The 22,850-nt window shown below is 39.4% G+C and overlaps 1 protein-coding gene across 7 annotated transcripts in view; it reads right to left on the bottom strand.

Annotated features, from left to right (window-relative positions):
- KYNU (kynureninase) overlaps positions 1 to 21,600 on the bottom strand; it is a 60,888-nt gene extending 39,288 nt beyond the window's left edge. For 2 of the 7 annotated variants that reach the window (XM_082054904.1, XM_082054908.1), the window contains exons 1-4: positions 21,369 to 21,600; positions 13,814 to 14,003; positions 8,126 to 8,246; positions 2,353 to 2,435 (exon numbers count right to left, since the gene is read on the bottom strand). In XM_082054904.1, the coding sequence (XP_081911030.1) occupies positions 2,353 to 2,435; positions 8,126 to 8,246; positions 13,814 to 13,982 (373 nt within the window). In that variant the 5' untranslated portion in view covers positions 13,983 to 14,003; positions 21,369 to 21,600. The other 5 variants (XM_082054905.1, XM_082054907.1, XM_082054906.1 and 2 more) reach the window with 5 other exon arrangements.
- Positions 21,601 to 22,850: the final 1,250 nt, after the last annotated feature.

The raw sequence follows: 22,850 nt of genomic DNA, 5'->3' as shown, positions 1-22,850 counted from the left end.
GGCCAGATTTGAGCCCAAACCCCATTTTACAGTTCAATTAAACAAAGTCCAAAAAATCTGGAGAACAAAACCCAATCTGATAATGTTGACATGCCTTTTACTGTTGAAGAAAATAGGGCTAAGATACCCTTCCCCAAAAAATCTTAAAAACATAAGTAAGTTAATGGTAGGGTGACCTCAGTCATCATAATTGTTTTATAACAAAGTTGAAAATATATGTTTAAAATATTAACAAAGCAGTAAGTTCAGTGTAGTCTGGCCATTGTGATTAAGAAAGCACCAGAGTCATACAGAGATTGGAGAAGAAAAATAGACTGACAAGCAATTAGATGAAGTTTAAGCAAAGTTCTCATTTCCTTCTCCTTACAGCCAGAACACATCTTTTAGTTAAACAAATATTGTAATACACACAGAGCTGGCAGCCTCTACAAGACAGATGGCTAAGGGAAAAAAAAGTCTCGGTCTGAGTCCCTGCTTTCTGCAGTGAGTCTTAACCTAAGCCGAGACCAAACTAATCCCAGCACTGGCAGGAGGTCAGTGCTGAGCCCGCCCCATCACCCTGAGGATTGTTCATGGAGGCCCACGATTTGCAAACGTTCACCAGAAGATGATGCAGAGAAGAATGATAATTCAGGTGCTTCAACCTGCTCTTGCTTCTCTCTTATGGTTATATGAAGAGCATCAATGGTCTTACCTTGTTACTCAACTAATTTATGTGCCTTGAAGTCTGTAGTGTGGTTACTCTTTCATTCCCATAAGACATAGGAGAAATTCTCCATCCTCCAGTTGATTAAATTCAAAGTTTCCAATTGAAAAGCCTTACTGGCCCACAGCTTACCAGTTATACCCTTCCAGAACAGGAACTTGCCAGAAACATTGGTCAACCCCTAAATCAGCTGCATTCAGCATTTCAACACCCTCCACCCCTTCATATTCTCAAATTTTTATATTATATGATAGTTAATGGATGGATGTACTGAACTTGCCCTTGAAGGTAATGAAAGCAAGAAAAGTAATTTCTTAACCTCCTGAGCAATACTGAGTACTACAGTATCAACTCTGAAAATCAAAACAACCAATCAGCATTTTGGTTTTTATTTCATTACGCAGATGGGATCACTCCATCCAGCAATTCCCAGCGTACCCACACTCCTGTTAACCTAGTGCTTACATCATGGATAGACCAACTAGACAATATTTTCTTATATTTGTTCTAGGCTATTTGGAAACTTCATGAAGAAGTCAGGAAGTAACTATTTATAAATATATAAATTAGTGTTTCTTAATGTCTGTTTCCAGTTGTTTGGACTCCACTTCTCTTGAAGGAGAAAAAAACCATAACTTTTTCCCTGAACACTTGTCTATAGTTGGAGGAGAAATTACAAGACAATAGCTAGCATACACTAGGTCAACTTATCTGTAGCGTTTTTCCTTAGTGAAGGTACAAATTAATACGTGATAATTCAGTTCAGACAGGCAGTATCGACAGCTGCCTTCAACAGCTAATTTGAAATACTGGCCAAATCCCACCAGAATCTACTAACCTAGCCTTGACAACAGCTGTAGGGTAGAAAAGGGGTCTGTGAAGAAACCCTGCCAAGATCATTTCTCTTCCCCCTCTTGCAGCAAGAACTCTGAAGAAAATCCCAGTGAAAGATTATTTCATCAACTATACACAGGTTAGAGTAAGAGGCAATAGAGGACATTTGCATTCAGACTCAGACAACTGCTTTCATGGCTGGCAAACTCACCAGAAGTCTCCAGGGCCCCTTTTTAATCTCCAGAATAACCAGATGCATTTAGTGCTGAGGTCCCACAGTGCTGCAGGCTCCTCAAGGGGCACAGCAGGGTAATGGGAACCTACAAATAGCAGGTCCTGCCCCAATTATCTGCTTCATTGACATAAGCAGTTCTCAAATATGAGGCTGGATTTAGTGGCAGGGGAAGGAGGAAAAGCAGAAAATGTCTTGATAGAAATAGTTTTTCAAAGGGGAAAGTTCATTGGTTCGCTTCTAGGAGAGAGACTGAGAATCTGTAATGCCAAGTGCCCTTTAAAAGGGCTTCATGCGTTGGACCAAGTGGTTTATGATGCTTCAAGAAACCTTTGCTGCAGTTAGTTTTGCAACATGCATATGCTTATACATTATCACATACATTCATATCTTAAATCACTTGCAGCCTTAAAATAAAGTATTAGTCCACACACAGGGCATCCAGAAAAACTACTATTGAAACAAAAGAATACAAGAAACTAAATTCTGGTTACAGAGTTCTGGGACTTTCAGTCTTTAAAGAAACCAAATTTGTATTCATTTCTGGAGAAAGATTTTTTCCCTCGCAGTTCACACCTACCAACCAGCTCAGCCATCGGGTCCACAAGGCACTCGTCTGCCAAAGCCCATGGGCGCTGACCATTGAAATGGCCATGGACACCTCTGAAAAAAGAAGTAGTAAACAATTTAAACATCCGCTGCTCTCTTTGGATCAGTCCTAGGAAACATATCTGATTCGGAGATCCCACATTTGGAGGAGAAGGAGGAGAAAGGCACACCAGGAAAGGGCCCAGTGGTGGTGTTTTGCTAACCCTAGTTCACAAAAACCACACAGAAAGAAGAGACCACCCTGTTGAGCTACTCCATTTCAAGCTGAACATTGTACAGTGCAGAGGATGATAGACTTGAATACTGCCTTGCTCCCTGAAAGGAATATTTATTGTCAGAAACAATTTCTGTACTCACCCTTCTGCATATACCAGCAGGTATACTTAATGTATATGCAGGGAAGCACCTGCTCAAACATTGCTGCTTGCTAATTTTTATAACTGCTCTTCTTCCTGCCAAATCGTTCTACATCTGAGTGTGCATAAAGCTTTTTAGTTTGACAGAGGACATTTAAAAACTTTATTTTGCAAAAGTGTTCCTGTCTGCAGTCGATCATACAGGCACCTTAAACCTGAATGTGTCACTACCCTGAAGTGACAGGTATGTACATTCAGTTCTGGATTAAGTGCTCTGCACTAATTTTTGCTTCAAATGTGACATAGAAGCAGATTTCTGAGGTAGTCGCTGTGCGTACATAAAGTTGCAAAATTTCTCAAACATGCAAGATATAGCATACAGATTTAAATGCAAATTAAAGCAGATTGACCAAAGTCATAATGGTGCTAATCCAGGGAAACATTGCTCTGGGCTTCCATCTCACACTGGATGATTTTCATATTTGTTGAGCACCACAGGATACTTGTAGAGTCAGAAATGCCAGGCTGCATGTGGCTGAGGCAAACCAAGTATAAACCAGCTTCAAAACAGGGATAAAAACAATAGGATACTGGGTAGAGAAAAAAAATAAAATAAAATAAAATAAGCCCTAAAAGCTGTGATGAGAGAAAAAAAAAAAAAAAAAGAGCAAGTAATAAATCTTTCAAAGAAGAACAGATACACAATGTCTACTCAAAATCATGAGAAGACCTGTGGCAGATTAAGACATGAGAAAGGAGGGTGTACGAGACACTGCCAGCTAGACCCCCATGCTTTAGGCTATTTAAAAGACTGGTTTTCCCTATCTATCTCCTACCTTCTCAAGTAGAATTTTGTTCTATCTCCCACACAAATTACCTGGATGTTTTACACTCAGATCCTTTCTGATGACGTGGCACCCCCTAGGAATATTTCCACAAGAACCGTGGTCCTAAAGAAAAGAACTGCTGCATAAAGCACAATTTGTATTAACTATTTCAAGCCTCTTTACGAAATGCCATTTGCTTTTGGACTGGTTTAGGTCAACAGCTGAAAGACGTCACGCTGGACTTCTCAGATAAATATATCCTCCCTATGTTCAACAGGTCCAGCCCCACACAGACAAGGAGAACCCCAATCTTTAGTTTACTTAAGGTCATGGTAGCCTATCTGACCACTTTTCTCCTCTTTAGAATTGCTCTCTGATGAGACCTTGATAGCAGAAAAGCGGGCAGTGTGAAATAGCACTCATTTGCAAGAACTATTCCTCATAGAGGAGGAATAAAGGCAGTAGGTGGGTAGGGGAGAAGACGCTACAAGGGGCAGGATTAGTGCTAAAAGTTCCTTCCTTCTATCAGACCGTAACGCAGCTGCTTTCCCTGAAGACAGTGGTATGTGTTTCACAAACAGCAAGACATTTATTTCTAATTTCCCTTCTTATTCTTAACTGTAATATAGTCATCAAGAGACTTCTGGATAATACAGACACTTAAAATAAATTAAAAAAAAAAATACAAAGATTTTCAGTGGCTCCCAGCCTGAGGGGATCTGTATTTCTGAAAGAGGATAGTGAGCGTAATAAGATGGGAAAAAGAAACCCTAACTACCTATGGGATTCTCTTTCATTAGCTTTTTCTGATTTTATAGCCATTAGTGTCCTTTCTAATGGGAATTTACTGATGAAAGTTCTCTCTACCAGCACACAGGACTAACAAAATTTCCAAGTTGTCATGAAAACAGATATGAGATTTTTGGGCACAAGAGTATTTTATTTTCAAAAGAAAACATAGACATTTAAGCGTATTGAAAGAGGGGAGAGCCAGTATTAATTATTATTCATATTATTATTATTATGGCACAGCTTACAGCTTGCCTCCCTCTTGGTGGCCAATATAAATGCCAAGCGACAAAAATTATTGCTGCTAAAATGGTAGTTAAAGGCATATTCTTGGACCCTTTTTTTTAAAATTTTAATCACATGAAACTCTGTAGCCTTTGCTGATGGCACAATACATCCTATTACACTTAGGTTGTAAAATTCTATGCTCTGCCTCAGAGAATTTATGTCTCTGTATATTATGCCACCCCTCTCTCGGCTCTGGTAGGCACGGGGGGTAATAATCTTTAAGGACACGACTGCAGTGCTTCTGGCATTCCCCTCAGACATAGAGAACCTACGTCTCACTTTGTTTCCACTGCACCCTAGGTAGCAAGAGAGACTTAAATCAAGGCACCTAAATTAATGAATACAAAACATGGCCCATCAAATCATAAAGCATCATACAAACAGAACTATTTCTTAAACAACTGTGAGGCTTTCCCATCACACCAGCTAATTTCTTAGTCGGTTACCATTTTATTTTCAATTTGGCAAGAAATCACAATGCCACATTTTATTCACTGAGGTCTGGTTGATTTAAAGCTCACTAGGGGAGCTAGAAACGCATTTTCCAATGTGATCCCAGGGTTTCAAAGGCGGTAACAAAAGGGATTTAAATTAATTGCCAGTTTCAGGAATCTTCTGCGCTCATCCAAATCTTCTTCAAGTAGAAATTTCCTTCTTGTTTCTTTGCCAAAAATGACGCAAGGTACTTAATGAGCCAATACAGACTCTTCAGTTTGATGATGGTTTTGAGCAAAGAAATAGCCAAAAGAAAGGGAGACATATTCAAAGAAAAAGAACTGTATGGAGCAGTAGATTGAAGGCAAAACTAAAAAACCCAGGGCATTAAACCAGACATTTACAGCTCTAACATACAACCTGCTGAAAGGCACAAATGCTGAGATGACACCTGCCGAATGGCAGGAGAAGTGGGTCTGTCAAACAGAATATAACCCAGCCTGCCAAGCTGCACTCCTGCTTGCAGGACTGGTATATCTTGCAGGATTCGTTCAGCACATAGAACCAAAAGACACCTTTGGAATCTCTGAAAACAGTCCTTTGCTGCTGCAGGTGCCATATTATAAAGCCTGTCACAGACTTGGAATTTTTTGTCTACCACATTCCTGTCAGAAGCTTTTTGTCACACTGCTTCAATGCTTAGAAGTTAGTATTTAGTTTCTAGGCTCAGTTTATTCACTCCTTGTTTATATTTGCTGTGCCAGCATGTTATTTCACATAAGTGGCTCCTTTTATCCTCCCCTTTGTTTACCCCTTGATACACTCACAGAGAACAACCATTTTTCCTCTCTCAGTCTTCATTTTCCTCTACTCAACAACTCTGATCCTCCAAACTTCCATCCAGCAGGTTCTCCATTCCCCAGTCACCCCACCAGCCCTTCATCATGACAACTGGCTACATTCAGCTCTCTTATGTTTTAATAGTTCCATTTTAATGAGTTACTTGGATGTGAGAGACATCACCCGCTGCAGCAAGTATGTTCACATGCAATAATGATTCTATAAAACACATTAACTGCTTAAATAGTTGTGGCAGGAGAAGAAAACAAGACACTGCAAAGCACCTATTGGCCTTTACCCAACCAAAAATTCACTTCTAGATTTTAAAAAAAATGGATTATTGGCTACTCTAGGTTAAGCATGGAAGACACCACTCTTCATTCCTTTTGCCCCTTGTTCAATAAATCTTGGATTTAGCTGAAAACAGAAAGAAAGATGAAGTCTCAAAGGCTCTTTTTTAATCCATGCAAAGAATGCCAGTGGCTTGAATTTGTAATTTTTATACATTAGCATAAAAAAAGAGGAACACGGAAGGAAAGAACACAAAGACAGAACAGGTATGTGGGAGGCAGATGTAAGAGCAGAAAATTGTAACCCACCATTTAAGTGCAGGAGTGAAAAGGGACAGTGACACTGTAAGAAGGAACACAAGAAGAAAGAAATGCATGAAAAGAGTTTGTTCTCTCCAGGCCTTATAATGAGTTCCTGTCACCACACAGAGCTAAAGCTATGAGCTTCCCTGCCCTTGACAACAGACACTGTGTAATCGTCCTTTTCACTCTTGCCATCAGCTATATGCACTGAAAAACGTTTAAATAGACAAGTATAGCAGCTATTTGAGATGAGTCCCCAGACAGAGCAAACAGAAAATGCGATAAACCAATTTATAAGAGAGTCAGAATCTATATCATTGCTGACTTGAAGGATGTACCTAGTTTGCATGCCATTTCTTAGATTCTCGCTACTTATTTATCTAAGCCTTAGACACTAAATTCCAGACTGGCAACACATGAGCCATTGAACAGGCTTTGGCTGATCACAACTACTACCTTAGACAGAATTTCACTGAGCTGCCCTTGTTGACCGGAATCTATTTGTGCATCTTCAACCATCTATTCCTTTGCAGCCACCAGCACCTTATATGTCAGCATCTTCAAACATGCATTGCTCTGTTGAAAATTAACCTGACCTTATCCTGACTCTCAGTTGCCTGAGGCACATCCACAGCTAGCAGGATTTTGTGGTGGGTTTTCATTGGGTTTAGTTTGGGGCTTGGGTTGTTTTGTTTTTAAACTTTCTGATTTATTCTGGGTAAGGTGTATGGGCCTGTGCTGTATTTTTAACAAACAGCCTTTCTAGATTTGATACCTCTTTCCTCAGGTCTTAAAATCATGTTCAGCCACATTTCCCCCTTAGATACAGCTACTGAAGGCCTACTCTTTTCTTTTGGTTTTTTTATTATCATTGAGGAAAACAAACAAACAAACATCCTTCACTATAGCAAAGACAAACATAAGAATGGAAGTGAACCAGTGCAAAGGTACAGTGAAGGAGCTGAGATATGTTTGCACTCCCAGTGCATCACTCTAACAGATAAGAGCGCTATCTGACTTTTACCTTCTGAAAGAGCTCAGCTGTTTCCCTGATAAAGTACGATAATCAAACAGAAATGGACGGGGTTGCAATTTTTTCAAATGACTGGAGAAACTGTAGTGCTGTGCTGAATGAATAACCAGGAGGAACGAGTGCTTCCCAAAGTTCAGATTCATTCCCATTCATTCTTAACCTTCTCACTTTTAAAAATAAAAGTAATAAATAGGAAACACTAAGCCATTTTTATTAACCCACAGCACTCATATATTAATAAGGGAATCAGCAGCTACAGAGTTTCCACATTTACATTGTGAAGCCTCCATCTAGACTGTTTCTACTGAAACAAGGCTGCCCAGTTAGCAGAATCAGTTTTGCCTCTTCTGCCTCCCTATATTTCCTCACAGCACAGATTATCACAGCTGGAAGTGTTCTGTTTGCTTTACTGCTCATACCTTTAAAGGAGATATAAATAGCAGTAGTGAAACACTGAACATGTTTTACTCTGGGGCTGTGGTGGTTTTAACACTCTATTCTTCTATTCCAGCATTTCCAAGACAGATCCCAAAATAAAACCAAAGCACAGGTCAGCATCTTGCATACCCTGCAGTGCACTCACGTTCGAGCCCATTTGTCCAGTTCTTCATCCAAGTAAGTTTTAACTTTTCTTGGCTGGAGCCCAAGAGAATTCCCAATGAAGTATATGCAGCTTTCCTCTCCATTCACCAGGCTCAGATCAGCTGTGGAGGGAATCACAGAATCATTTTGGTTGGAAATGACCCTCAAGATAATCGAGACCAGTCATCAACCTAACACTGGCACTAACCCATGTCCTTAAAAAGGCATCTATGCATCTTTTGAATACCTCCAGGAATGGTGACTCCACCACTGCCCTGGGCAGCCTGTTCCAATGCCCAACAGCCCTTTCTGGGAAGAAATTGTTCCCAAGATCCAACCTCAACCTCCCCTGGTGCAACGTGAGGCCTGTTCTCCAGGCTGAACCCCCCAGTTCCCTCAGTCTCTCCCCATCACACTTGTGCTCCAGACCCTTCAGCAGCTCCCTTCCCTTCTCTGAACTCACTGCAGCACATCAAGGTCTTTCTTGTCATGAAGGGTCCAAAACAGAACCCAGGATTTGAGCTGCAACCTCACCAGTGCCCAGTACAGTCTAAGGAGGAAGACAAGCAATTTGCAAGCAGATATTTCCCCTTGTCCTCCTGCAATTTTTGGCTTAGCTCATCGATACCTGTTCTGGAGCTAATGTGAGTTCAGGCATTATTAAATCTCTAGGTCTCTGGGGCTGTGTGTGAAGCAGCAGCTGGCACTGATCTTTGTCAGGTCTGTAACCAACAGTGAGCGAAGAGGAAGCATTTTCCTGACCAGGCTATCCACTTTTATTCCATCATTAATACATTCCTACTCCGAGTCGTGAAACTACTTGAATCACGCATTTAATAAAAGCTAAGAGTAAGTAAATCTGTGTCTTTCATGTAAGGTCTTCCTGCATGGTTAAACCGCTATTTAGAAAAAAACGTAGTCATTGCAGCGAATATTTTAAGGCAGCCTCAAAAGTTCTTGTCTTGTCAGCATATATTGTGGGCTGCACTTCATGTCATCCTCTGAGGAGGGGTAAATCTATGTTGACAAATCCTTTCAATGATTAGGAGAAAAGCAAGGCAGTAGAAATTTATAAATAATAGCTCTAGTGAGGTTCTGAACAATCTAATTACCCCATGTCATCATCTATCAATCCAAATATTGCCTTTTTCTATTATTTCTCATGGTAGAGATTCTTGGAGGCACAAGTGATGGTGACCTTCTAGAAGTAGTAAGTAATATACAGTTATCTATACATATACTTGCAATGCCCCAAAAGGTAACGTTAAATATATTTTACTTAAATATAGTCAATATACCTCAGAAGACAGATCAAATTAATGAATATGTTAAGATACATCCTAGAAATGAATTATAAGATCGCATTGCCATCTGTGAAAATTTTCTGTTAGGGCTGTAGAAAAATAGATTAGATGCCTGGAAAAGGTCTCTTACTACCTTTTGCACTAACAATTGAACAATTGCCAACTTCATTGAACTTCACCAGAAACAGATTTTTCAGACATATAGACAACATGGGTAATTTCTTAATTAAAGTTTTAGAAGCTTTTAAAAAGCATAAGTCAGGGAGCAATTTGAGCCTAATCTGTTTTACAGATACTATATCTGGTTTTCATCTCTATTCTAATATGAATGAAAACAGAGAGGCATAAATATTATCCATGCTCCTAAATTGGTTCTATTAACAGTTCTTTTCCTATCAAGAAACACAATAATACTGTCTCATTGGGAATAGTGAGTAGGACCTTTGCGCACAAATCTGAAAGCTCTAAATCTCACTAATACTCTTTATGCTCCAATCAAGCATTCATACAGGTAAGGAATTACAAGTTAGCTTTTTCTTGCACCACAATCCTCTCTAAGTAAAAATGCCTCTTGGGTCACTCTTGGAGAGAGTGACATTACCTCTTCAATATGTTTTTTTTACCTTTACATCTGTTATTTTGGATATTTTTTTCTTTTTGGCATGTTATCAACTCTGTATTGGGCTGTAATCTTGCCCTATTCACAAAAAGCCTTTTACTTCCCCCTCTCTGACATCATTAAGACTCATTTTGAACTACTGCTGCTTCAGAAAACAGGTTTGTTTTTTGCAGCATCTTTATCATTTCACAACTTCTGACCAGCACAACACACCCTTGTGCTCCAACACTTTTCTCAGTCACAGTGATAATCTTTACAGTAAAGCCTTTGTCTTCTTCAGCCTTGCAATTGTCTTTCCCCAAATTACGCCACCTTCATCTCTCACAGTATTGGCCCTTTTTATTTCTGGAGGAGCTGCTGTTGACATTGAATACATATTGAAATATTCTAATAGGAAATAAGCACAATTGATGGAATAATGACTGGTGCAAAACAGGAGAGAATTATTGAAACATGTTCTTACAGTAGCCTGATTAAAAGCTTTAAAAATATATATTAAAAAAGGAACAACAATTTACATTAGGATTAATTAGATACATTATAAATTATTCTCACACCTACTCAGATTAGTCAGTTCTTATAACATACGTTAACTTGCCTACTAAATATACCCATTCACCTACATCAAGGATGTATTTCTATACTTTTTAAACCTCAAAGAAAAAGCAAGTTAATTTTCAAAAATATTCAGTCCAAACAGAAGGGAAAAACACAAAGTTTCTATTAACCAGAAAGGCAGGACTAAATCTATTTATATGCTATCTGAGCTCTATCCCTTGTTGAAGGATAAAAGATCACCTCTTTCACACCTTCCTATGCCCCCTCACAAGCCCTCCAAACAAAGAGCCAGATTCATGATTAACCACTACCTTTAACCATCTCTTTAGGGAAATACAGCTCAACACATTCAGTCTGGGACACCTTTTTATTCCCAAGAAACCCAAACAATGTTCTGTTCCTTTACAAGATGACAAAGCACAAGCCATAGCCTTAATCAGATTGGTGATTTGGTGCCCAGCTGCAATCCAGTCGTTCCTACTTCCCCCCAGTGCACCAAAAAAGCATTAAAGCAGCTTTGTTGTCAGCGAGAGGAGATGCAAACACCTATTTAAATCTTCTGCTGTCATCTTTTCCTATTTGCTCACCTGAGCCTCGTCCCTCATGCTTGAGCATAAAAATTCAAAGATTTACCAGAGAGTTAGTCTGCTAGTGGTTTCCACTTGATTGATATAACAAATAAACAGCTGTGACAGTTAATAAGTTGATAACTAAATTAAACTATTATAATGACTTTCTAAATATTTTTATGTACATCATCTTACAGTTGTCTCCTATGGATATTCTCATCTGCTTCTTGTAAGGCTTCATTTTAAAACCTTATTGTAATGTTTTATGTAAATACATAAAGAATATTTGATGGCTAATATCTGTAATGACATTTATCTTCAGAAGCACGTTATCTGGAATCCACTCCTGTGCTCAGATAAATGTCATGGGAGATCTGCCTCTATGGTATAGACACACAACATAAATAAATATATATATTTACACCCCTGCTGTGTTTCAGTGGGTAAGCTGTTCCTGATGACAGCTGAAGCACAGAGAACAGAGACAAGGGAAAAAGAGAAGGCAAAAAACCCTCAATTTGGCAACACAGGATTGATGGGTTCTCTGTGCTATTCAACCGGTACAACTTTGTAGGCTGCTTATCTTCACTAAAACATATATATCCACAGTCTCGGCACTACATATTATAGTAACTGGGAGGAAAAAAATAAATATCAGCAGTCTTTGGGTCTAAATATTATAGTTATGGAAAAACAAACAATAATGGAAGTTGGAAGGGAAGCAATGATAACTGCTACAGGGGCACCGCAACCTCTATATGTTTCTCAGAAGATAGATGCTTTAATCTGAAGCTGCTGGGACACCACACTGAAAAGTGACTTTTCCTATTCTTGAGAGACATTTGACACGCTAGAACCACAGACACGGCTGGAGTCCAACTTGTCCCCAGCTTCTGAGGGATGTTCTGCATCTCCTGTACCTGCACTGCACTGGGGATTGTGCACCAGCAACACAGTGGCAGCAGAACTGATTTTCAGGACAGAATAGTCATAAACAAACAGATGGGGTTTAAGAAATGCTTGTAAGCAACCAGGGAAAAAGAGAGAAAAAAAACCCTTTTTTGGCAGACAGGCTGAGAAAACCTCCTTCGTGCAAAGGAAGCACCTAGTTTAAATATTTGTAAAGTGTCCAGTTCCACTCTGAATAATATAAATAGCAAAACCCAAGGATTTAAATGCGAACAAAGATAAGCCAATATCACTAGTCCATAGAGCACTAAGATTTATCACCCCCGTGTCCTAGAGGCATGAGCAGGCTGCATTCCCAACATTCATCATTGCTAGGCAGAAACATACTGAAGACAAAGATACTTTCAAAAGATGTCCAGGAATTCACGCAATTGGTACCATTTTCTACCACAGATCTTTACTGGATATAACTTGGTCAAAGTACCTGTAATTTTTCACGTACTACCACTACTGTTCTTTTCAGAAAAAATATCTGCAGAAAATTGAATCTGCATTTATTAGAAGATGAAAACGTTTTGCAATAAGTTCTATGACTTTTTTTTTCCTTTAATTTTTAATACATGCTTTCTGTCAAGGCAAAAAAAAAATAATAAAATAAAATAAAAGGAGAAAGCCTATATCTATATACATTCACCATCTAAGGCAATAATATGCCATTTCTTCAGCTTCCCGTGTGCTATGACCAGGGACTGCAGAGCAGGCGCAGCTTTTGCTCCTCGTGTACTCGACATGTGAGCAGAAAATAAACCCAGACAGGCCTTGGGAAGCTGGAGAAGATCCCAGGACCTTGCTGGCTCCACAGGTGCTCCCAGCAGGTTTCTCTGCGTAATTCTGACCAGACACACCAGCAGGTGCAGGTATAGAAAAAAACTACATGGAAATGTTTTGTAGTTTTTCTGGGCTGGGAGTGCACACCAGGTCCTCTCTAAATAAATCAAAGCCATCCCTGCACCCATGGCCAGGCATGCCACCGCATCCTCAAAACAACCTACAGACCTTGAACGAGGGGGAAAATTTTGAGAGCCATTTCGCACGGCCACACTGAAGCTGTGTACAGTTATCTATTCATAGACAATTCATAAGGAAATTAGGAAAGATCTTCAACTAAAAGGTTTCAGTATTAATTACTTACTCAGATCAATTATTCATTCTAAGGCACAGTCTTCTATTCAGCCTCCAGAAGAAAATATTCTCTACTACTAACATTTATGCCTTATTACTAATATAGCGCATGTACCATCTCTTTCATTAACTAAAATAATTGTAACTAGATAAATAATATCAAACTATATTATACTGAGGAAGCAACTAGTTTGAACTATTGTAAGCTACATTGCCGTTTCACACCATTAGATAGAAAAGCTTCTGCCTGTAATTTTCAATCAGTCACTATATTGTTCAAAGCAGCTGACTGACAGCATAAGCACTGTGTAAGTACTGTATCCTCACATTTTATTCAGGATGGGAATGAGAGCATAAAGCTTCTGGTGCTAGAATAAGTTGATGGATTGATTTAGCAACATCAGGGACACACTGTGTTCAGATGCGACTGCAATTGCTCAATTATCTCATAAGTGACAATGATTTCCAAGGTTTTGTGATAAACACACATGGAAGATGCAAAAACCCACCCTTTCCACCCACTTCCCCACTGTAATTACAATTCTTACTTGGAGGCAGATCCTTGACTTTTGGGATAAAGAAACATTGACGAAGATGCTTTAACTCATCTTCTTCATCTAAGTGAAAAGCAAGTTCCTTGTCTGTGGGACTGCATCCTAGCCGCAAGGCAGTTTGTTCTAAAATGTTTGCTGGTAACACAGGAGAAGATGAATCCATTTTCAGGTCGTTCAATTTCACCTTAAAAATGAAAAATGCCATAGTTTAGCTTCTGCAGTCTGCATATTCACCAGTGGCTGATAAGCAGACACTAAAGCTGCATCATTCAAGACCCAAACTGACTTGATGTGAAGCTTTTAAAAAGTGAAGTATTTGAATAGAATGGCAAAACTGATCAATTCAAGTATTTCCAAGGCATCTCCCCCCACCCCCGCGATACAATGCTGTTCCCATTTTAAGCTATATCAGCAGCTTTTAAGTTCGCCCATCAGCCCGGCAGCAGTTACAAACCCTGAAGTGTCATTCACAATTTTGAGATCTCAAAGCCAGAGGCAGCGCAATTGTTTCTGCAGTCTGTGCTCCTAAAAATAGCAGGTGCACAGATACACCGAGGTTGCTTCCAGGCTGTACAAGGTTCAGCATCTTTCAGCTTTTCTTTGAAATAGGAAGAGTGTTTGTGTACAGCCATGCTCACATACCAGAGCAGAGCAAACAAACATACCATTAAAATGGAGCTTTGAACACCAGAACCTTGAATTAATATTTCCTTCTAGCTACAATGAATATCCTGGTGTTATAGCTCCATTTGTCTGGCAAAAAGAGAGAAGCCCAAGTCATGCGGCAAACATGACAGACCACAGTTTCTAACAGAATATCCAAAAATGTATCTGCAAAATTTACAAGCTGGTTGATCTTTTTAAGAAGAATAGTCCTGTAACTGTAATGCTCAGAGACACAGGTACATTCAACACGGCATTTGTGCACCTGGCTTTACAGATCCATCGGCAAAGAAAATTTATGACACGTGCTCTGTACTTGAGGGCAAAACTTGGCTGGCGCTGCCTGCTGCGATTTGTTGCAGGAGGCTCACCAGTCACTTGGTGGGAACCCCATAGTTAGACCACACAATATTATCTGCCTTTTTAACACCCCCAAGAGTTTTGGTGCAACAGAGAAACTCTAGGGTCGTAGGTAGAAACAGGACAATTTAGCACATGATATACATAGAGTCACTAGAAAATATAGTGTTCTCCCTCTGAGAAAGAAAACTCTTAAAGTATGTACTCTCCATAAGTACCAGCTCTCTTTTCTTATAACCAATAGTATATTATTGATAGTTATCCAGAAACAAGCTGTGGAGAGAACAACACATGATTATGTGGGTTGCAGCCAGCTGAGCTTTACATTCATTCCCACTTAACCAAGCTTGCGCTTTTGCGGTTCTGAGAGTCAGCATCAGGGTATGTTCCCAGTTATAGACATTGTTAAAAATTAAATTCCTTATGAGACTTTTGTCTTTATTCTTTATGGTACAAATGCATAAATACAGATTAGGTTTTTTTATCAAATTTTTATGCCAGTGCCTGAAAACCATCCAGAAGAGCTTCGTCAACACATACGGGAAGGAAAAGTGATATTTAAATATAAGCCCCTAGATAGCACAACCTCATTACAGCCAATTAATCCAAACCTGTTTATACTTTAGCCAAATGGCCAGCAGGATGCTAGTTACCTGGTTTAATAGGCTGTCATTTAGTTTATGACGAGAACATTTTCTTTTTCCCTTTCAGACTTGATAGCTCACACAGTAGCAATTTTTCCTCTCCCACCAGCATGTACAGTTTTTTTTTTTTTTAAATAAATAAAATAAATAAATAGTCAGTAGAGCTTTTTAAGATAGTAGTTTTCAATAGCTAATGTTCAACAGCCCCTGGGAGGTACTGGAGATATCCTTGTTTTGTGTTATCTCCACACAGGGTGGTCACACCTCCTCATTGTCACCAAATTTATCATTCCCACTCATTCATCCTAATCATCCCTTAGCTGGTAAAAAGGAAAATAAAAGGGCAAAAATGGTTGAAAAAACATACTTTAGCAGCTTGGTTCTCAGAGTGTTTTTCAAGGCTTCTAGAAGACAAAGGGCTTCACCTGGACAAGTAGCTGGGTGTGATGCTAAAGCAGCTGAGCTGGCTAGAATCATCACATCCAACTTAATCAGTAAATCAGGATTTATTTTCAAGCAGTACTGGGATCAACAGTTGAGAAGTGGAACACTTCTTGTTTCCAAAGGCTTATTTCTTTGACTTACAACACTAGCACAGGCGTCCCAACCCCAAAGGCATTACCAAAGCATGTTCAGTACATATACACATAATCAAGATATAGTTCTCTATTGTTAATAATGAGCATTTAATGCAAATTATGGAAACAATCCTTGGAAAAGGAGTTGGAAATCAGGTCTTTATGACTGTCTCCTTCCAGATGTAAAGACGACAGGGTCTGTGTAATCTTTTCTACCCAGTCATGCTCCTTTCCTCTCACATTAATGCTTGGAATTTTTTTACTCCCCAGTGACAAAGCTCCTGACGTAAGTGAAAGGGCCTTTTAATCTCTGTAAACAGATGACTCACTTGAGTCAGGGATATTTGTTCAGTGATGCTCAGCTCCCCCGGTCCCTAGAAGGGGGACGGTGCAGCATTGGCATTGCCATCACCTGTGTTCTCTCCTGGATGCAGCCTATGAGGAAGGTTTGGGAGCCTCCAGCCTTTGTCTCCTGTCACCCACTCAGGCAACACCAGATAATTCCCTTGCAATTTAGGATCAAGAGATGGATGACAAGGGTGCTTGAAGGACAGTTTGGTTTCATACACCAGATCCCTCTCATCTGGTCTGTAGCTTCTCTGCTTCATGCCAGATGAACACAGTGCAGCATCTTCCCATTTGTCTTGCTAGTCACTATTTTTCAATAATGACACAGGGTTATTGCAGTGGATTAATGGCTATGATATTCCAGGCCATTTTGTTTCCATTCAAGGCCTGACCCCAAATCCACTGAAGTCTATACTAGTCTCTATTACAGACAAAGACTTCTGGATCAGGCTTTTGGTTCCCTGTCATTGCTGTAGTTTGCTGTATATGATCAATGACTTACATTTATTGTGATTCTTATTTTTATTAAATTTTGACAGCAAATATAATATTAAATACAAAGATCTAGAAGCTAAAAATGATTAAGTGCTCAGAGGTATCTGATTTAATACAAACATTATGAAATAAGATAAAACTACTAAAATAGAATCAATCAAAATCCTATTGAGGAATGAAATCCCAGAGATCCAACTCTGAGACCAGAATAAGAAAGTACTTTTGTCCTTTGAATGGGAATTAGGAGCCATAGAGAGGGAACCCCAGAATTGCTTCACCTTTTTTTTGGTTGGTTATCTTTGTGTGTTGTTTTTTTGTTTTGTTGTTGTTTTTTATTTGTTTGTTTGTGGTTTTTTTCTTTTCCACACCAAGCGGCACTATTAAATTTTTTAATTGCTGGAGAATAGAGTCCCATGCAATTACTTGACAATAATTTGTTACTTTCTATAGGTATAAAAGAATACATTTGTATAAGAACAGCACACGTTTATCCCATTCAATTACCTCAATTTAACTCAAAACTATATTCTGTATCCTCTTCAAATTAAAATTCAGGCCCATCAATGCAAAACGTAGTTCCCACTCTGATAAGAATGATTCCATACCAGGATTTTTTCATACAACTTAAAGTAAAAATAATCAGCATACGTAACAAATACTCTCTATTTAGAGTAAAAATAATGAAGATTTTAAGATAAATAACTTCCCTTCACCACCTACTCTGAAAAAAGCCTTCAGGTGTTTACTTCTACCTGTCATTGAAACTTCCTTGCACTATTTGACTTCATTTACCTCTACTGCATACTGTTTCAATGCAAAGAGCTCACCATTGACTACTGGCAATCTTTCATTTTCAAAAAGAGCATATGTAACTTAAATTAAGAAAACAGTCATTATTACATATTTTATCAGCAGAGATATCAGCCCCACTACTTCATCTCCCATTTTAAAACTATAAAAGACAATGAATGAGAATTAAACACAAGTGACACAAATATCTGTGTGATTATTTCTGTTTTGTCCTTTATGCATATTTACTGGCTAAATAGAAAAAGTTTGAACATTAACAAGCCATCTTATCAAACTTACACAGGAAGGTCCATTAGGCTTAATTATAGGAATGATAATTTATCCTATTTTTAGATCCACTTACAATATTTTTTATAGATCTACCCTGCATCTATAATTGTATCTTGATGTTTTTATTAAAAAAAAGTCCCCTCGCCCCCTTTAATCATTTTCTTAAAATATTCCAGGATGTTACTCACAAGTCTTTCTACTCAGCACAGTGCTGGCAGGCACACAATGAATCGCTACTTAAAAAGCTGTATCAATATCCTCAGAAAAAAAAAGAGTTGAAGCATGGGAATAGCATGTGGTGCACTTTCTGCCCTCCAATAGCTGTTTACCAGGTTGCTAAATGCTGCTCAACCCCTGGACCTTTGACGTTTCCAAGTTAGTGTCCAAATGAAATCTTTGGAAGGAAAATTGAGTCAAAATACACCCACCCAAAGCACCAATAGCACTGTGAATTGAAGTTGTTTTAAAAACAAACAAAGAAAAAACTACAGAAATGCACAGCCTGTAAGGGCTGATTCTCCTTCCCGTCTTTACACAAATGAAATTGCTTTTGTGAATACATTTTTGCAGAAGGAAGTTCCTAAAAAAAGCACAGCCCAAAGCAACACACGTTCTAGATTACTTCAGGTTAAATACACTTCAGTGAATTCGCTGAAATTACAGAACTGCAGAGAAAGAAAAATCTAAATATTCATAGCATTCCCAGCTACAGACACGCAGCAGCAAACACAAGTGTATAATTAAATAAGTTACACAGCACAGTGTCACAGCTGCAGCAAGGGAATGTGACAGAGAGGAATTATAATAAACTCAGTTACTTCAAGTAATTTAGGCACATATTGACCTCCATGTCAAGAAATGTTTTGGCGTTAAAAGTAATTTTACATATAAAACTCATCTCTTCCCCTCCAGAGTGAAACCACGTTACCCTGTGGTTGGCAGCCGCTCCTCAGGGGGGATGATGAAATTCTTGTGCAAATACTCGGTGTTGCATGAAGAAACAGCCACAGTCACGTGCTGGCTCCTCCAGACTCTGACCCGCACAGTGACTGAGCAAATGACCTCCAAGGGTTAACCACAACCAGGTAGGTGGGTGGGTGTGTGTGTCAAAGAAGTGTGTGTGTCAAAGAAGTGTGTGTGTCAAAGAAGTGTGTGTGTCAAAGAAGTGTGTGTGTCAAAGAAGTGTGTGTGTCAAAGAAGTGTGTGTGTCAAAGAAGTGTGTGTGTCAAAGAAGTGTGTGTGTCAAAGAAGTGTGTGTGTCAAAGAAGTGTGTGTGTCAAAGAAGTGTGTGTGTCAAAGAAGTGTGTGTGTCAAAGAAGTGTGTGTGTCAAAGAAGTGTGTGTGTCAAGAATTAGAAGTGAAATTAGGGAAGAAAAGAGCTGATATCTCTCTTTGCTCTCCATAAACATTATCTCAGACCAGCCCACGTGTTAGCCCAGTCCTCTCCATTCAAGCTTGAACAACACACATATTCCCCCCTTTGTCACCATAGCAAAACTTAAAGCTCTGGCTCAATTAAGAAGGCACCTTTCTCCCTTATAGGCAAAAAAAAATACACACATGATTACAATGAAAATGCTTTTAAACCAAACTTTTTAGCAAAGGAGTAGATCAATAGCATAACAGGTAGAAGCCACCAATGTGCACAGCCATATGGCAGAGGGAGTGGTGGGGATGTACACAGAGCATGGATTTGCCAGGGTAGAAAGCAGAAGAATTAGAAGTGAAATTAGGGAAGAAAAGAGCTGATATCTCTCTTTGCTCTCCATAAACATTATCTCAGACCAGCCCACGTGTTAGCCCAGTCCTCTCCATTCAAGCTTGAACAACACCCATCCCTACACATAGCTAGAACATAGTCATCTGAAAGCAACAAAAATAGGTTCTTGATGAAGTTTCAGGGGAAAAAAAACATCTGCAACACGACAACAACAAAACAGTGAGCAGAGACATAGGGGCAAAGGGTCAGAGCTGTGGACTAACAATATAATTTAGAAATATAAGTCCATCCCAATATTCTGTATACACGACCCCTGCAGTAATGCATTTATTATCTAGATTTCCGTTTTCAGTAAGCACCAATATATTTGACACTCTTGAACAGTAACATTTCATTTTCTTTGCTAGGAAAAACAAACAAACAAAAAAAAACCCCCACAACCACACAAAGCACTTAATATTGACCCAAAATAATGCTAACCTCTATCCATCAGTTCTTACAGTATTTTTACCCTGTCAAATGATTTTTGGACTTCCCACTAAGCTGTCTCAATTACTCCACCAGCAAGACAACTGGACTGCTGTTCAAGAAATTTGCTCAGGAATTTGGGGCAAAAAAGAGAAGCAGGAGGTTGAGGCACTTCAGCTATTGAAGCAAGAGGGATCCCAGTGTTAAACTCACCCCCAAAAGGTACTTATTTCTGGTTTGGTTGGCCATTTATGTCAAGTCAAGCTGAAATACACTGTAGCTTTTCATCATGCTTTTGGAAATAAAACCATACAAAGGGTAGAGTGAAAATTTTCCCACTGTGTTTTCATTTGAAAAAAACATCTTTAGTTTTATCCTTGTCAATGGGGGCAGGAATGCAGCTGTGCTGGCAAAGACCATACATTTGTAGACTTTCATGAGAGTAGGAATATTGACCCCTTCCCAACTCTTCAGATGGAATGAAAAAAAAAAAAATACAAAAACCTTTGCCCTTAAATTTGAGGCTCAAAAATCAGCAAACGTTTCTCCTTGGTACCTTTTTTAACTAGTAGAACTAATCTAGCGGTCTGTATTTTTTTTATATAAAGGACATGCAGCTTTGTAGTAATACAAGCTCTGCCTGCTTGTAACTGAGTTATGGGGTACAGAAGGCAGAGAAGAAATCAAGGGGTGGACAGGCAAATGCATTTCTCATACCAGCAGCTTCTCTGGCTTGTTCGGAGGTGCTTAACCTTGTTAAGCCATGCGCTGCCAGACACATCTGTGAGCATGCTGATACTGCTTCATCTCATCCTTCACCCTAACCAGTTGCCATACCTGTCTGCCTTCCAGCACTGCCAGCCCCAGGCTCACCAAAGCACGTTCAAGCCCTTGTCACAGGAGCCTTGTCCCTTGGCTGAAAGAAATGATGTAAGCTTTTCCACAGGAAGGCAAATAAAACATGTAATAAACACACAAAATGTGTGCCTTCTTCTCAAGACATATGACAGCAACAACCAACCAAGGGTGCCCTGAAGCACACCAACCCCATGGCAGATGGAGTGCCAGGACACTTGGTCCATAAGGTCATTGCCTTGGTACTGCTAGCCCAGAGCAACCTCGATGTCAGGAGTGTAAAATGATCCAGCAAACAAAGGTTTCTGTCCAACAAAAAAAAGAAAGGCAGGTCTTACCCAGGATGAGATGGCTTAGAAGACCCTCGAGCAGGAAAACCCTGTGGTTTCTACATCCTGAAAAGGAGGAGCAAGGCCAAGCAGCACACACTGCACCTGCAGCAGAGCCCTGCTCAGCACACAGCTGCTTTGGAAAATCCAGCCTGGCTGTATTTACAAGGCTAGCCCCACAGCTATTTTTTTAAAGCATGCCATCTGCACCTCACCATGGCATGATGCATTTCACCCCAGGCCCAACAGCAATGGCTTGGTAAACAACAGCATAAAACCTTCCTCTTTATTCTGCTGAGCTTGCTACACCAACTTTCTTATCAGTTTTGTTTTCTTTCCACCCCATCAACACTTTCAGGCTCTGCCTGAAAAGCTCATTTTTTACCTCAGGCCACATTTAAACCCTCCTTGATGAGGATGCCCCACACCTGCTCTTACCTTGATCTCCTCCCTCCCAAACCCTAGAGAGTGATATTTTGCTTCTGAAGTGATTTGGAGGCAAAAATGTATATTTGGTCTATTTGCAACATTGGATTACCCTGGTTGTGCAATTCTGAATTTCATCTTCTGGTCAAGACTGAAAAAAACCCTCACTCGGTCCATTAAGTTTTACCTTACAGAGAGTTAACCCTCTGTAATTATGATCCAGTTTTGTTGCCGGGCTTTGTTATGTTTTGTTTGTGATTTTGTTTGTTTGTGGGTTTTTTGTTTGGTTTGGGTTTTGTTGGTTTGTTTGGGTTGTGCTTTTGGTTTTGTTTTGGTGGGTTTTTTGATTGTTTTTCTTTTTTGTTTCCTTTTTTAATTAATGGAGCAGTTATTAGTATTTCCTACTAAATTGCTGGCTGCCTTTTGGGTGGACAAAGGAAGCTCCTGAAATCTTTTTGCTGATCTGAAGCACTTTTCCCCACTTTCTTTTCAGTTGATCTGTTAGGTATGCCTCCTTAAATACATAGGGCTTTTTCCCTGTTATGTGACCTGCTTCTAATACTGGTTTTCTTCAGGCTCTGTATCAGCTATCACTTTCATTTCTTTCTTAGTCTTCGAACATAATATTTGTCCTTTGAAATCTATTATTAAAATAGGGTCTCTGGGGAAAAAAAGTTAAGAATAGAAATAAGAAATTGTTTACTTTTTTGCAATTACATTTAGGGAGAACTATTCCACAGCACTAATAATAGTAATTCCCAGAGAGGGACAATAAGGGAATCCGGGTCAAGTGGTCTCCATGTACAGAAAACCAAGAACAGTAACTGTGCCCAGCTTTGATAACTCCGTGGTAGTTGCAACAGCAAGAGAACGTCTTTTGAATAGATGAAACTTCCTTGTATCTCTCCAAGTTAGCTCCTACTAAGAAAAATATTCTGATGCCCTCCCTCATATTTCCAAGCACATACACGTATGTTTGAAAAGCCTCTTGCTATAAGGAATGGTTTATCGCTGTTGTTTATCTTAATGTTTTCCAAAGGATAAGAGCTTTCCATCCCCCTGGTC

This window comes from Streptopelia decaocto (genome assembly GCF_964273445.1).
Source record: "Streptopelia decaocto genome assembly, chromosome: 6".
Taxonomy (NCBI): domain Eukaryota; kingdom Metazoa; phylum Chordata; class Aves; order Columbiformes; family Columbidae; genus Streptopelia; species Streptopelia decaocto.
Note: the sequence above shows the minus strand (reverse complement) of the source record. Positions and strands in the feature narration are given on the sequence as shown.